Source organism: Carassius carassius, chromosome 12, assembly GCF_963082965.1.
Source record: "Carassius carassius chromosome 12, fCarCar2.1, whole genome shotgun sequence".
Classification (NCBI taxonomy): Eukaryota; Metazoa; Chordata; class Actinopteri; order Cypriniformes; family Cyprinidae; genus Carassius; species Carassius carassius.
In genome coordinates, this window is record NC_081766.1 from 124,468 (window position 1) to 140,073 (window position 15,606).

Below are 15,606 nucleotides of genomic sequence, written 5' to 3' on the forward strand. Positions count from 1 at the left end.
CATAATGTCAGTTGAATGATTGAATTAAATCCTTATGAAGATGATGTGGATTCTAAGATTAATTAAGGTACACACAGAGCTGGGTAGATTACTTATGAATTGTAATCAGTTACTGATTACAGATTGCATGACAAAATTTGTAGTCAGTAATCTAATCTCTTAGATTACACATTTTGGTAACCTAATCTGATTACTTTTGGATTACATTTAGATTAGATTTGTGCTAACCTTTATTTCACATATACAGAGATGTATAGTAACGAAGTAGAACTACTTCACTACTGTACTTAAGTACTAAAAGGTGGTATCTGTACTTTACTAGAGTATTATTTTTTTCTCCTACTTCCACTTTTACTTCAGTACATATTTTCGATGAGTTTAATACTTTTACTCTGATATTTTTTTTATGTGCTGCATCGTTACTCGTTACAATTATACAAATGTTACGAATCATTCCATTACAAACAGAACTATAGATGGCAGGTTTGATGAAGCTGGCACATCATTGAGCGAATCAAGCGATTAAGAAGACTGCGCGTGCTGACTGAACTGCTGTGAAGAGAGAGATGAACACCGAGCCGAGCCAGATAATGACTCGTACACGAGTCAAGAACCGGTTGCATCGGTTTTCGAATCACCAGTAGTTCTTTCTGACAGTTCGATTCAATAAACCGGCTGAAGAAAACAGTTCACCGGTTCTTTTGCGCTCGACGTAATGGCGTCATTGGCGTTGACTGCAAGCCTTCGGTTTACCCGCGCTCATAACACTAGCACAGAATCAGTTCAGAATCAATCACCAAAAGAATCAGTTCGGTTCAGACGCTCTGTGTGTCGGTCTACTTCACACTGAATCACACATGCGCAGTATCATCAGCTCCTCGGTTCTCGAATCGGACACGTCTGACAGAAACGGTTCTTGACCACTGATCTATAATATGTTATATATATAGATCAGTGTTCTTGACTCGTGAACGAGTCAGTCTGTTGTTCGTTATCTGGCTCGGCTCGGTGTTCATCTTCAGTTCTCTCTTCACAGCAGTTCAGTCAGTGTACTGTTTGAGTAAATGCATTACTCCGGGATATTGGTTTGTTTGAACTCAGAGGGAGTGTCAGCCACATTAAACAAGTTAACAGCTTAAGTCATTTGTGGATTAATGCGTATTGGAGACGCGAACCGTTTAAAACGATTCAGTTCGATTTGGTGAACTGTTTCAAAAAGATCCGTTTACATCGAATGATTCGTTCGTGAACCGGATATCACAAACTGCTTTGTTTTGAACACTCTCACACAACAGACACGGAAGAGAAGACAATGCTGAATAAAGTCGTCGTTTTTGCTATTTTTGGACCAAGATGTATTTTCGATGCTTCAAAATATTCTAACTGAGCCTCTGATGTCACATGGACTACTTTGATGATGTTTTTCTTACCTTTCTGGACATGGACAGTAGACCGTACACACAGCTTCAATGGAGGGACTGAGAGCTCTCGGACTAAGGCCCTGTCCACACGGACACGGGTATTTTTATAACCGTGACTTTTTTTACGCGGTTCGGCCTTTCGTCCACACGAAAACGCAGTTTCAGGGCACCGAAACCGAACATTTTTGAAAACTACGGCCAGGGTGAGCATTTTCAGAAACGCCGGTTGCAGTGATGTCGTGTGGACAGTATAACCGGGGTTTTTGCCTTGCGACGTCAGAGTGTGCGCCGTTATCCGCTGTGTTTGACGTCAGATTGTGCGCTGCTGACTGCTTCTGATTGGCCAAGGTGACTTTATGATTTGGGTTATATCGCCGCCTGCTGGTGTGGCATGCTCTTGACAGCGCTTGATAGCACGTTTTTGCGTTTTCATGTGGACGGGATTTTTTTTTTAAACGCAGGAGGAAAAACTCCGGTTATAAAAATACCCATGTCCGTGTGGACTAGGCGTAAATCTAAAATATCTTAAACTGTGTTCCAAAAATAAACGGAGGTCTTACGGGTTTGAAACAACATGAGGGTAAGTTATTAATGACATAATTTTGCAAATTGGGCGAACTAACCCTTTAATCTGTTTTTTGTTTACAAAAACTTACAGTCAAAGGAATTGTGATTGTCCTTTAGGTTAATAATTTGAAATAGTAAAAACAATATGTTCAAACTTTTGACTACTTTCTTTAATAACTACATAACACAATACTTGTACTTTTACTTTCAGTACTTGAGTAGTAAATTTTCAAATAGACTACTTGCAATACTTAAGTACAAAAAATGTTGAATACTTTAGTACTTCTACTTAAGTGTGGTGCTTAAAGAGCACTTCAACTTCTACTCAAGTCATTTTTTTGATAGAGCACTTGTACTTTTACTCAAGTCTGGGTCTCTATGGGATTTAAATGCTGCCATGATTCAAAACTGAAAATACAGGTCTGAAAGGTTGAAACTAAGTGTTCGAAAACTCAAAATCTTACAAAAAAAAGTTTTGCAAGATCGAAAAATAAGATTTGCAAGCTTGCAAAATGTAAAAAAAATAAAAATATCTCTGCAAACATTATGTTGTTTTTGAGATTTCCTTCTTCAGAACTGCAACATTTTTTTACGATGTTGCGCAAATAATTTTTCAGAGTTTCAAATTTGTCAGTTTTCTCCCACTGTATTAGATTGTTTTCCAGGTTTGAAACCTTGTAAATGGTGATCTGAAAACTGGTGTGCGAATGTGTGAATTTTTTTTTGAAACTCTGAAAACAGAGCTTTGCAGGCTTGCAAAGTGGTAAAAAAAATGACATCTCTTCAAACGTAATTTTGTTTTTGAGTTTTCCCTCTTCAGAAGTGCAACACTCTTTTTTTATGGTGTTGTGCAATCATTTTTTCAGAGTTTCGAATTTGTCACTGTTCTCCCAGTGTATTAGATTGTTTTCCAGGTTTGAAACCTTGTAAATAGTGATCTGAAAACTGGTGTGCAAATAGGTGAAAAAAAGTTTTGAAACTCTGAAAACTGAGGTACGAAAGGGCGAAACTTATTACATTACATTACATTTGCACTCCTATTGCAGACTATTTTTTCAGAGCTGAGTTTACAGCACCCACTTTGTGGAGATACACGCACACAGTTGTGAGCTTGCGTCTCACGTGATTTGTGGCAGTGATGTCACGCAGCTCTGCTCTGAAACTCTGAAACTCAGACTGAGCGAAAATGAAGCTTCGCAACCTCGCAAATAAAAAAAAGCCTGGATGGAGGGCCTTCTGCTCTTGGCCAATGCTTTGCTGTCTGCTGACGTACAGTCCAATCACAAGTCGTATTTACTGGAAAGGTGGGATTGACCGACTGCTCCGCCAATGACAAAAGCGCACAAGATACGCAAACAGAGGATGCACAGATTTCTGTCCACAAGGCGGTCCGTCAGCTCTATCCTCTCTCAATCCGTCACAAACAGCGTATGAGGACAATGGAAGCAATAAAAAACAACAAATATACAAGTGCTATAACAAGTCTCAGTTAGCTTACACGTAACAAAGGCTTTTAAATAAAATAATAAAGAAATACTGATAACAGATAGAATAGAAAAAGAATAGAGCAAGCTAGAGTTAGAGATCTTTTTTGCCTTTGTTAATTGTATAATAAAAGAAAACCGATAGAATACAAAATAATAGAAAGCTTAATATTATTCTTTTTTTAAGAATAGTGAGTGTTAAAGTTAGAAGGTCAAATACATTTGGAAGAGATGTGTTTTAAGCCAGTTCTTGAAGATAAGGATTGGGTACAGACAATCCAGTAAAGATTTACCCAAACGAAGGTCTGAGACTACAGAATATCCTCAATGCAGAAAGCACTCTCTTTCACTCACACAGTATCAATTTTAGCATGTGGTGGAGAACAAATAGTTTATCATATGTTTTAAGCATTATATATTTATTAGCCTACTATATTTATATATATAATATATGAAAATACAGATGTTAAGAGTATAATTCAGGTTTATTTTTACAAAATATAGATTTTAAAACGTCTCAATACATATAGCCTATAGTGATTGCAGAAAAAAGTTAACCATGCATTCATAAATTCATAATTTGCAAGCTTGCAAATCTTATTTTTCGATCTTGCAAAACTTTTTTTTGTAAGATTTTGAGTTTTCGAACACTTAGTTTCAACCTTTCAGACCTGTATTTTCAGTTTTGAATCATGGCAGCATTTAAATCCCATAGGTCTCTAGTACTTTATACATCTCTGCACATATATTGAATTAGCCTAATCTTGTACTTTTTTTGACCGATACAAAGAAAAAATATATACCAAAAAATATATTTAATTCACCAACAAGAGCCACAATATCTTATTTATCAAGTGCAATGTATGGACAGTTAATACTTACAAAATACTAACACTAATGTACCTTGCTGTTAGTGTTTAGTAACATAATAATAATAATAGAAATAAAACAAAATAACATCTTATGACTTTTAAGCATATTTGTTTAGAATTAAGTCAATTTAGAAACCGACTCTGTCCATATGGTAATTAAATTAATTAATTATGCCAATCTTTAGCCTATTTTTACAAAAACTGCTTCTACGGGACCATAACGTAAGATACAAGGTAATGGAGCCTTTTATACATTTTCGTGTTTCTTTAGAAATAATTAATGGACAGATGGAGTCTTTAAACGCCTCAGATGTAAAGTTATTCGCTGTCAAAGTGACGCCAAAATGAATGGGAGTCAATGGAATGCTAACAGCAGGTGGGGGTCCGCTAGCTAATGGCGGCGCTCAGGGGTGTCCCCCCCCCCCTCCTGGATTCCTTCTTCGGGGCATATTTGGATTTTCAGCGCGAGAGCGCCCTCTGGCGTTCAGATGGAGATTTACTGCAGATCACAGAACTGCGCTTCACTGAAAGATCCACGTGACAATCGCAGCTTCTGCCTAATCACGATTTATTGCCTTTGCGATTTAATTTCGATTGATTGTGCAGCCCTAACACAAAGATGAATTAACTGTAATTAAAGAGCAAAGACACACCACATTTGGACATTAAATAAAACACTAGACGGCATTCATCTAAAATCTGAGTTAATCCTGTAAAATAAAAATAAAATAAAATCAATTTTAAGTTGAATTAGTACAATGAGGCAATAGTAAGTCTTTTTTTAAGTTATATGGCTTTATATTTTAAAATTCACTTTCAACACCAAAATAAGCATAGCATATTACTGACCCCATTAATATAACAAATTCCACAACATGCAGAGGATGAGCATCACATCAACTGTGAGCGTGATATTTCATCTCAATAAATAATCCACTGTTAAACCATGAATCCAATAAATCCAAAAAGCATGACAAATACGCAAACAATTGAATCAGGTGCTTTAATTAGGAGACGTGAGTAAATGTGAGCCTCACATTCGACGCACTGAACATCACACACACACACACACACACACACACATCTCAAACCCACGGTCAGCACAAATATACGAGACGCGATGGAGACGCTCTTTGTTCTCACATTTCTCTTATTAAAAACACCATCGTAATCTCACAAGTGTCTCCTAACACACAGATCTGTGTCTCAAACTGTGCTCAGATCATCTGCCAAGAAAACAAAGCCTGCGATCACGAGATCTCAGTCTGAACTCAAACATTTCTCCTCTGCTTTATATCATACTGAGTCACAAATACTGTCAGAATCATCTGAGGCGAAGATATGCAGCTGTTAAAGCAGAGGAGAGGATGACAGACTGATGCTGTGTGTGTGATACTGCTTATGAGATGAAGATGGAGGACAGTGAACATCTGATGAACGGGTGTAGCTTGACTGATCAGCTGATTGTGTTTCATATAAATACAGCGCGTGCAGGTGCGTCTGCAGTCATGCACTGATCTCATCTAAACCCTCGTGAGAAACAGGGATATTAGTCGTGATGCCATATGAACACAAGACCGGTGCAGCTGTGAAGTGAAGGCCCGTGTGTGTGACGCTGATGAGCGGATTCATGTGAATGGAAGCCCTGATCGATGGCGGAGATCCTCACCGCTCGGCCGCAGCCCTCCTCGCGCTCTCCGCTCCGCTCCGGTTCATCATCAAACACCGGGACGCTCCATCGAGCAGCGCGTCGTTATTCCTCACACACAGAGGATCCTGAAGGAGTCCGGTCTGCTCCGGCTCGGTTGTCCTACATCCACGGGCTCGTGTGAAGCTGCTTCTGGACTCATTCAGGCTGCATCTGACCTACATCAGCAGAACCACATCAGAACATCGACTGTAACGCGCATGCGTCTCTCCGCGCGCATCAACGTGACGCGTTCACTGCTTTAATTCATCGCGTTTACATTTACTCACCGTCTGCGCAACTTCTGTTCGCCGAGATAACCGAGTGAGTAGAACTAGAAACATTTGTTATTTCATGAAATCTACATTTGTTAATAAGTGCTAATTTATTAAATAACGAAATATATAAACTACTTACATCGCTTAATATCACGTAAAGCGTCTTGAAATAATGTGTGTGTATAATGACAGCTTTAACTCGTATTAGGAAGAAACATGATGCTACATTTGAATCTCTATGAATTTTTATTTCTACTTCTTTAATACAGTTCTGTATCCTATTTGGCTGCAAATTCGATACAATGAATTTAAAAGGCATTAATAATTAAATTCGGACTATTAGCATGAATCAGTGGTTCTTCAGTACCTGAACTTAAACACTTGCACCACAATCACAATATTTTCAAATTCATTTTTCAGACCATTGAATATTTTGCAATCCAGTTTAAAGCACTCTGATCGATAAACACTTATGTTGGAAGAGAGTCCATGTTAAACTCCATCCATAAGATGCTCCAATCTGAGCCAATCCACAGTTTCGGAGTCAAAGCCTCACTTTTGTTCAAGTCACCTTTATTTCTTTAGTGCTTCATGGGTTGTGTCCGTGTTAAACAAGAAAAATAATGTATCGATACTGAAAGCGGACAAACAGTGATGTGTTTTTGGGTAGAGTCAGTTCATTGATTCAGTGATAATAGCATCGTCCAGCTCAGTTCAGTTCTCTTCGAGCAGTGTCTGTTCAATATTGGTGTGCTAGTAGTAGACATACTGATTCAAATAAAAGGCCTTTTTTATGAAATGTATGTTTTATTGTTTCAATCGTGTAGAATGATGAATGAGAGTCAGAAAGAGCCTGATTTAAATAACCTCAATCGCTTAGGAAAATTAACTATTTTTTTCTACAAATAAAACCAAAACACCATAGTATATACACCACAGTAACCACACATTAACCATGGTTTTGCTACACTAACCATAGTTCAACAGTATTTATTGTATAACTGTGTAAAAATGTAAAATGGTAATCAATATGACAAAAAAAAGGTTACTACACTTTTACTATAATACAACCATGGCTATTTTTCATAAGGGATGAGCTCAGTCATCAGAAAGGACAGACACAGTTAATAAGGGTCTACAGTTTTAGAGACCAGCAGGCGTCTCCTCGTACAGTCACACTGTCATCTGAGTGTGTGAGTCTGATTTCTGCTCTACTCTCATCATGTTATAAAGATGTATTAAGGTCTTCAGACTGACTAGAAACATCCGAAGGGAAGTTGAGCTGAGGTCTGGTCCCCCTGCTCTATACATTCTTGCCGAACACGACCCGGGGCCCGGTGCGCGGTGCTCTGGGCTCGGTCCCGTCAGAGATGATCCAGATGGCCGGTGTGTATCTGTTACCCTCCATCACCACCCGGTTCTCCTCGACTCGGGCCATCTCCTCCAGCTCTGGGCTGGTCTCAGGACACCAGTCGGCCATGAATTTGTCTTTGGCCTCGCACAGATTGAGCTGCACCTCCTCCGGCTGCTGACCGAACAGAGAGTCTGCAGGAGAGAGGAGAAGATGCTCTTAATGACCGGCGATGGAGTTAACATCAGTCACGGATCAGATCACATCTTTGAAGATTTATTATTATTATTATTATTCAAACTACAAGTAGGATGTAAACTGGATATTTTCCAAAGTTATGTGACATAACCAATACTTATTGATAGCTGTCTTTAGAGCTGCACGATTAATCTCGATTTAAACACAATTTAAATGCAATCTTATTTCTAAATGACATCCAGGGACGGCCCTAGCATTTTGTGGGCCATAATCAGATTTTCAAAAGGTAAAAAAAGAGAGAAAATGTTATAGTTCGGATATAATCACTGATGTCTATGTTAGCGATCAAAAGAGAGCAAATCACCTTGAAAGTAATTGGCGCTTCAAATAACGTTTGTGTCGATTGCGTTGTTTCTCCACTAGATGGCGACAAGTGACTTAAAATATTTGTCCCTCATTCATTCATTCCAGAGATTCCAGACACAGACTCATCCAGTAATGAAATAAGTGAAGTATTTCAAAGGAACTAAATGAATAATTCGTTCAAATAAAATAAATAAATAATAATAATTGATTCAAATTAATTAAACAATTCGAAATAGCAGGAATAAGCCTAATATTTTTTTGCCACAGCCTCCAGTACATGACGTTATTTTGTTTAATTCAGAATCGTGGGAGAATCGTGATATTTGAGAAAAGAAAAAAAAATCCCGATTGTCAGTTTATCCAGAACCAGAATCAGTTCAGCTCCTGCTGTCTGTAGGTGTCGCTAAACTTGCAGTTGCTCCAGGGGCGCTGGATAAATAGCTGTTCACTGCTCCGGGTGTGTGTGTGTGTGTGTGTGTGTGTGTTCACTGCTCCGGGTGTGTGTGTGTGTGTGTGTGTGTTCACTGCTCCGGGTGTGTGCGTGTGTGTGTGTGTGTGTGTGTGTTCACTGCTCCGGGTGTGTGTGTGTGTGTGTTCACTGCTCCGTGTGTGTGTGTGTGTGTGTGTGTGTGTGTGTGTGTGTGTGTTCACTGCTCCGGGTGTGTGTGTGTGTGTGTGTTCACTGCTCCGGGTGTGTGTGTGTGTGTGTGTGTGTGTGTGTGTGTGTTCACTGCTCCGGGTGTGTGTGTGTGTGTGTGTGTGTGTGTGTGTGTGTGTGTTCACTGCTCCGGGTGTGTGTGTGTGTGTGTGTGTGTGTGTGTGTGTTCACTGCTCCGGGTGTGTGTGTGTGTGTGTGTGTGTGTGTGTGTGTGTTCACTGCTCCGGGTGTGTGTGTGTGTGTGTGTGTGTGTGTGTGTGTGTGTTCACTGCTCCGAGTGTGTGTGTGTGTGTGTGTGTGTGTGTGTGTTCACTGCTCCGGGTGTGTGTGTGTGTGTTCACTGCTCCGTGTTTGTGTGTGTGTTCACTACTCCGGGTGTGTGTGTGTTCACTGCTCCGGGTGTGTGTGTGTGTGTGTGTGTTCACTGCTCCGGGTGTGTGTTTTCACTGCTCCGGGTGTGTGTGTGTGTGTGTGTGTGTGTGTGTGTGTTCACTGCTCCGGTGTGTGTGTGTGTGTGTGTGTGTGTGTGTGTGTTCACTGCTCCGGGTGTGTGTGTGTGTGTTCACTACTCCGGTGTGTGTGTGTGTGTGTGTGTTCACTGCTCCGGGTGTGTGTGTGTGTGTGTGTGTGTGTTCACTGCTCCGGGTGTGTGTGTGTGTGTGTGTGTGTTTGTTCACTGCTCCGGGTGTGTGTGTGTGTGTGTGTGTGTGTGTGTTCACTGCTCCGGGTGTGTGTGTGTGTGTGTGTGTGTGTGTTCACTGCTCCGGTGTGTGTGTGTGTGTGTGTGTGTGTGTGTGTGTGTGTTCACTGCTCCGGGTGTGTGTGTGTGTGTGTGTGTTCACTGCTCCGGGTGTGTGTGTGTGTGTGTGTGTGTGTTCACTGCTCCGTGTGTGTGTGTGTGTGTGTGTGTGTGTGTGTGTGTGTTCACTGCTCCGAGTGTGTGTGTGTGTGTGTGTGTGTGTGTGTTCACTGCTCCGGGTGTGTGTGTGTGTGTTCACTGCTCCGTGTTTGTGTGTGTGTTCACTACTCCGGGTGTGTGTGTGTTCACTGCTCCGGGTGTGTGTTCACTGCTGTGTGTGTGTGAGTGTGTGTGTGTTCACTACTCCGGGTGTGTGTGTGTGTGTGTTCACTGCTCCGGGTGTGTGTTTTCACTGCTCCGGGTGTGTGTGTGTGTGTGTGTTCACTGCTCCGGGTGTGTGTGTGTGTGTGTTCACTGCTCCGGGTGTGTGTGTGTGTGTGTGTTCTCTGCTCCGGGTGTGTGTGTGTGTGTGTGTGTGTGTTCACTGCTCCGGGTGTGTGTGTGTGTGTGTGTGTTCACTGCTCCGAGTGTGTGTGTGTGTGTGTGTGTGTGTGTTCACTGCTCCGGGTGTGTGTGTGTGTGTTCACTGCTCCGTGTTTGTGTGTGTGTTCACTACTCCGGGTGTGTGTGTGTTCACTGCTCCGGGTGTGTGTTCACTGCTGTGTGTGTGTGAGTGTGTGTGTGTTCACTACTCCGGGTGTGTGTGTGTGTTCTCTGCTCCAGGTGTGTGTGTGTTCACTGCTCCGGGTGTGTGTTCACTGCTGTGTGTGTGTGAGTGTGTGTGTGTTCACTACTCCGGGTGTGTGTGTGTGTGTTCTCTGCTCCGGGTGTGTGTGTGTGTGTGTGTGTGTGTTTTCACTGCTGTGTGTGTGTGAGTGTGTGTGTGTTCACTACTCCGGTGTGTGTGTGTGTGTGTTCACTGCTCCGGGTGTGTGTTCATGGTGTGTTCACTTCTCACTGCGGTGTGTGTGTGTATTGGAAGGGTTAAATGCAGAGCACCTATTCAGAGTTAGGGTTAAACTAGTATTTGAGGAGTGTAACCGTCATTGATCTTCATGTTTAAGCGTCTCATCTCACCTGCCAAGTCATGTATCAGGTCTTTGATGAGGTGGCCGATGATGGCGTAGAGCGTCATCACTATGATGATGGAGGCGAGGATGATGTAGAAGATGTGAATGGGCAGATGGATGGCGTCTCGAGCAGGTGGGATGTAATTCTTGAAGAACACCTCCTCCTCACCAGATGGGGGCAGCAGAGGAGGCTCACTCCCCGTCATCACACTCTTATCCAGAACACATCCTCACAGTTATCACCAATACAAGAACAACTGACCCTAACCTGACCCTGCTGCTGAACGATCAATGAGCTGATCACAGCACACCTTTTTTATTTATTATAGACATTTTCTTCAGGTCCTGTAAATGCTATTCTTTGCAACTAAACTTCTCAAGCACACATTAAACATGTCGTTAGTTTGTGCAAGTGTGGATCAGAAGCTCAATACATACGTCCAGATGAGAGTTTGTTCACAGGCCGTGATGAAGGTCAGATGTAATGCGTCTGGAGAAATCATAGCGTTAGACGTCCATGTCTTTCCCTTCCTCTGGATCTCCAGCAGTGAATGAAGAATAAAGCACGGAGACGCTGGTGCACACATGTGAGCCGCTGCGATTGGCTGAGACGCTCAAGGTCACAGGCTTTATCAGAAGATATTATCCAGCTTTCAGACGGCTTACAGTTATGGTTAATCATAACTGAGAGAACAGGTTCACACTGTGCTTAGCTTTATTAATAAAAGATAAAACCTCATTAACGATGTTCTGGCATGTGTAAAACTAATGCAACAATTTATTTCTCTCTGAACAGCAGATCATTTAAACCAGTACAAGATAAAAAATAATGAAAGTAGGTCAGTGTTAGTTTAGCATGACATATTTCATTGTTTTGATTTTGGGCTCATGACAGGCCTCATGTGTGACCCAGACAGGCATTAGAATAATCTAGAAGCTCATGAAGATGAATCAGACACAACAAGCTTTTGGTTCCTAATGAGGAGAGGCTTTAATTCTGTATCTCACTCGCATCCTTTATGCCTTCTGTTATATGTATATATACAGTGCCAGAATTCATTTTCATGGCATCACAGAAGCAGCAGTTACAATGATGACATCACAGCGATCACATGACCACGTCCTCTTTCCATACTGAAAGACTGCTATCTATGCTTCGCTGTTCTACAGCAGCTAAAAGAGCATCTGGTGTGTTAAAAACACGTTAAAAACGAAGTGACAGACTTGAGCCAGAATAGTGACAGCTGGCACAGACTGTATGTAGACTCATAGTGAAGTGATGTAATGAAGGTGAGTGTGTTCGGTGATGATGAATCCGGGCAGCAGACCGGCTCGCTCTTCCTCCATCTGAACCCTCTCCTCTTCATCACCACGCTCAGCATCACCAGCTTCAGTTTTAGGGCCAAAGACCCAATCTGAGGAGAGACGACAAAAACACTCTTATAGTTCTTATAGGAGACACTTACTGCCTTATCAAGCTATCAGCATCTGTGTTCACTGGGAGTCAAACAAAGTCTTGCTCTACCAGGAATATATAGATAAGCTAAATAACAATCATTTAAAATATCAAACAATTTCTTTGTTGCCACACTCATCTAAATGTATTAGTGATTAGATGATTCTGTTCTATTAAATGCACAGGAAATGCAAACTTGGAACTTTTGTGCAGTATTTGCGCAGTAATGAAAGCACTTTCCTCTCACTTTATAGATGTGATCTTACACACAAGAGCAGTGTGTTTCCTTCTTGAGCAGCAGTGAACGTTTGTAGCTTTTGTAATAGTTGCATTTGAGTCCCTTTATCATCTTCATTGTGAAAAGAAGGATCTCAAAATCAGTGTTGTGAAGAGCTCAAACGTGCAGAAGATGCTGGAAGAGCAAAGAATGTGCAGGAGGATTTTCCTGGAGAACAGCAGACGTTCTGACTGATCAGAACACACAGAGACTCATGAACAACATCACAAACAGGAAGATAACATCCACATCAGTTCAGTTATTGGTGCACCTTTGTGTCAGTGTCTGTGACCTGAAAGAGCTTCTTCAGGACAGGACTATGTAAAAACAATGTTTTATTTTTACATGGCAGAACCATCCATTTAAACGAGCCACTTTGAGCACTGACAGTCCAAAAGAAGGTGATGCATATCTGAACCCAAATCAAACAGTATCACAACAGACATCCAACAAAACAAAGGCTCACATGAGAAAGCAGCAGAATCACGACACTGGGGATGTGGAAGGAACAACACGGCACCGAACACGGCTCATTGGGTACCTGCCAGGTCATGGATCAGGTCATGGATCAGGTGACCCACTATCGCATACGTGGCCACAACCACCAGCACGAGTCCCACAGTGATGTACAGCACATGCGGAGGCACAGAGATGGAGTCACGCGCAGGAGGCCTGTACTCCACGAGCTGAGACACGTCTGACCCGTGAGACTTTAGCACACGCTGAGACCCTGCGGCCCACCAGAGCCTCTCTTCTGCAGAACCAGACGACGAGGACAGCGGAGAGTCCATGATCACTGACAGTGTCCCGATTGGACTGACTTCTCAGCATTGAACCAACAAATCTGCTGTTCAGAAAATGAGGACGAGAGAAAGAGACATATAGGACAGCGCACGTAATAACAGCTCACTATATAAAGTATTAAAGAAGGTAAAGAAGATTGTAAAGTTTTCTAATCACAAACAATATCTGCCTGGATTACAGGGGAATGATTAAGTCGCAGAGAAGGAGAAGATTAAGCTGTTTTAATCAAATCCTGAATCCAGCAGCACATCCAGCAGACAGAACATTCCCAAGATTATAAGAACAACGTCCAGAGATTCCCATATAATCCACCAAAGGAGAGAAAAACAGAAAGGAAGAATGATTCTTTCCAGATGAATAAGCGAAATCGGACCTGAAGCATCTCTTCACAGTTTCATACACCGACAGATTTATAAAAACCTGGAACTCAAACACAGTTCTTACCTTGACACTTAATTTCTAAAACTAAACTCCTCATGCTACTGAGCCGTGCCGCTCTGTCTACTCCGAGCACACTTCATCTGGGTTTTCTGAATTTAACCTCATCAGCTCATATAAGAGAAACGTCCACTCCACGATTGTGATGGAGGTGTTGAACACGATGATCAAAATCAGGAGCCAGTGCAACATGCTGGTGTTCTGTCATACAGCAGTGTTGTGTCTCTCAGAGATACCTGTACTGCTATTATCCACTGATCGCATTTGAAAACGCTGTCATATGCATCTCCAAAACTAATCCAAATGTTTATCTAATAAGCCTCAGCTCAGATCCAATACTGCCCTGCTTACAAGCCCCCCCGGACCCCAGATCTGCATGTGTGTCTCATCACAGTCTCTTCTGAAGAGCTGAATCACACACAACCATCTCAGAACAGAATCATGGGATGCTCTTCATGCTTCGTCAGTTATTTCATTTCTTCTGTCAGGTCAAATAAAGCAACATGACCAGCATCTCTTTTTAAGAAACAGCGCCTTTTGTGTCTCCATTTCCAACATTATTTGACTCTTTTAATTTAAGATGGAAAGAAATGCATTCGATCACCAGACAAGTAGCAGGTCTCCATAAATAATATAAAAATGCTTCATGTAAAGTAAGGTCGGACTGTAATAACATGTCCTCAAATATCTCCCACATATTATGAATATAACCGCTGCACAAAATATGTTTCTAAGAGAAAGGTTAAAAATATTTAATAATGTAGCACTCAAGGATTAATAATGAAAGATAAGAGTTTGAGAAAAGCCCATGAAGAAGCCATATTTGTTGACTATAGTGAAATGACTGAAAAAAGGCACTATTTCCTAAAAATCAAACAAAAAAAGGAAAGATTTAATACATTGAACTGTGAGACAGTTTTTCTCTTACCTGTACATGAACAAATGCTCCACAATTCTCAAACGGTGCTTTTGTTACAGAACAAACAGGACAAAAGAAAAAAAGAAGGCTGACAGGAAACTTAATAATGCAGGGAAAGCGTTCTGTAGCTGCAGAAGAGACTCTCTATGAAGATCTACATGACTCTACGCCGGAGACACTTCCTCTGTCTCTGCCTCTTTGAAGAAGACCTCCGACATCAAGAAGGTCCAGAAGATGATGCTCATGGAAATGTTGATGACGACCATGAAGATCAGGAGCGGATGCAACATGCTGCCGGCCGGAAGATAACCTTTCTCTGAACAGGAGCGTGTGAGCGAGCGTCTGTCCTCATCAAATCTCTCTCTCTCTCTCTGTGTGTCTCTCTCTCTCTGTGTGTGTGTCTTCTGTCTCTCTCTGTGTCTCTCTCTCTCTCTGTCTCTCTCTCTATCTCTCTCTCTCTCTCTCTGTTACGAACCCATCAACATAATTATGGATCAGCATAACATATAAAAGACCACAGAGATTCGATGACAGTGTAAATAAATTATTTTAATTAGGTGATACGCCTTAGCGTACGCAGAGCATGGTGGCAAAATAAACATAACAAAAACAAAAGAAAACCCTGACCCACACTATTCTTCAAAGCGGATGAAACTTGCCTGCCTCCCGTTCAAAACAAAAGACAGAGTTTGTGTGAGTCTTCCGGGTCCTCTTTCTCCTGCTCTCCACTAATCTGTACTAAATAATATGCAAAAAGCCATCACCAGTTACCACCAGCTGTAAATAAACATAATCAACTAAAAATAACAAACAATAATCCCATATCGGGACCGTGCTTGTGAAACCAACATCGAAACAAGCTCTAAACAAATTCAAAGGAAGCAGCAGGCCGAGCACGCGTCGGAGCTTGTGCTCCGTCTGCTACCAGGAGCGGATGGGAAGTGAGAGAGAGAGCCCACGT

The 15,606-nt window shown here is 41.6% G+C and overlaps 1 protein-coding gene and 1 long non-coding RNA gene across 3 annotated transcripts; both read right to left on the bottom strand.

Annotated features, from left to right (window-relative positions):
* Positions 1-7,491: 7,491 nt before the first annotated feature.
* On the bottom strand, positions 7,492-11,651 carry LOC132154380 (uncharacterized). Of its 2 annotated transcripts, XM_059562906.1 has the most exons (3): positions 11,190-11,651; positions 10,759-10,963; positions 7,492-7,854 (listed from the first exon to the last, which is right to left on the bottom strand). In XM_059562906.1, exons 2-3 carry the CDS (start codon positions 10,955-10,957, stop codon positions 7,613-7,615), a joined length of 441 nt encoding a protein of 146 aa, XP_059418889.1. In that variant the 5' UTR covers positions 10,958-10,963; positions 11,190-11,651; the 3' UTR covers positions 7,492-7,612. The 2 variants fall into 2 exon arrangements, with proteins under 2 accessions (XP_059418889.1, XP_059418888.1); XM_059562905.1 differs by having other exon boundaries at positions 10,759-11,651.
* Positions 11,652-11,717: 66 nt separating this feature from the next.
* On the bottom strand, positions 11,718-15,030 carry LOC132154381 (uncharacterized). Its single transcript, XR_009437155.1, has 2 exons — positions 14,678-15,030; positions 11,718-12,188 (listed from the first exon to the last, which is right to left on the bottom strand). It is a non-coding gene; the product is annotated as an uncharacterized LOC132154381 (long non-coding RNA).
* Between the last annotated feature and the right edge of the window lie 576 nt (positions 15,031-15,606).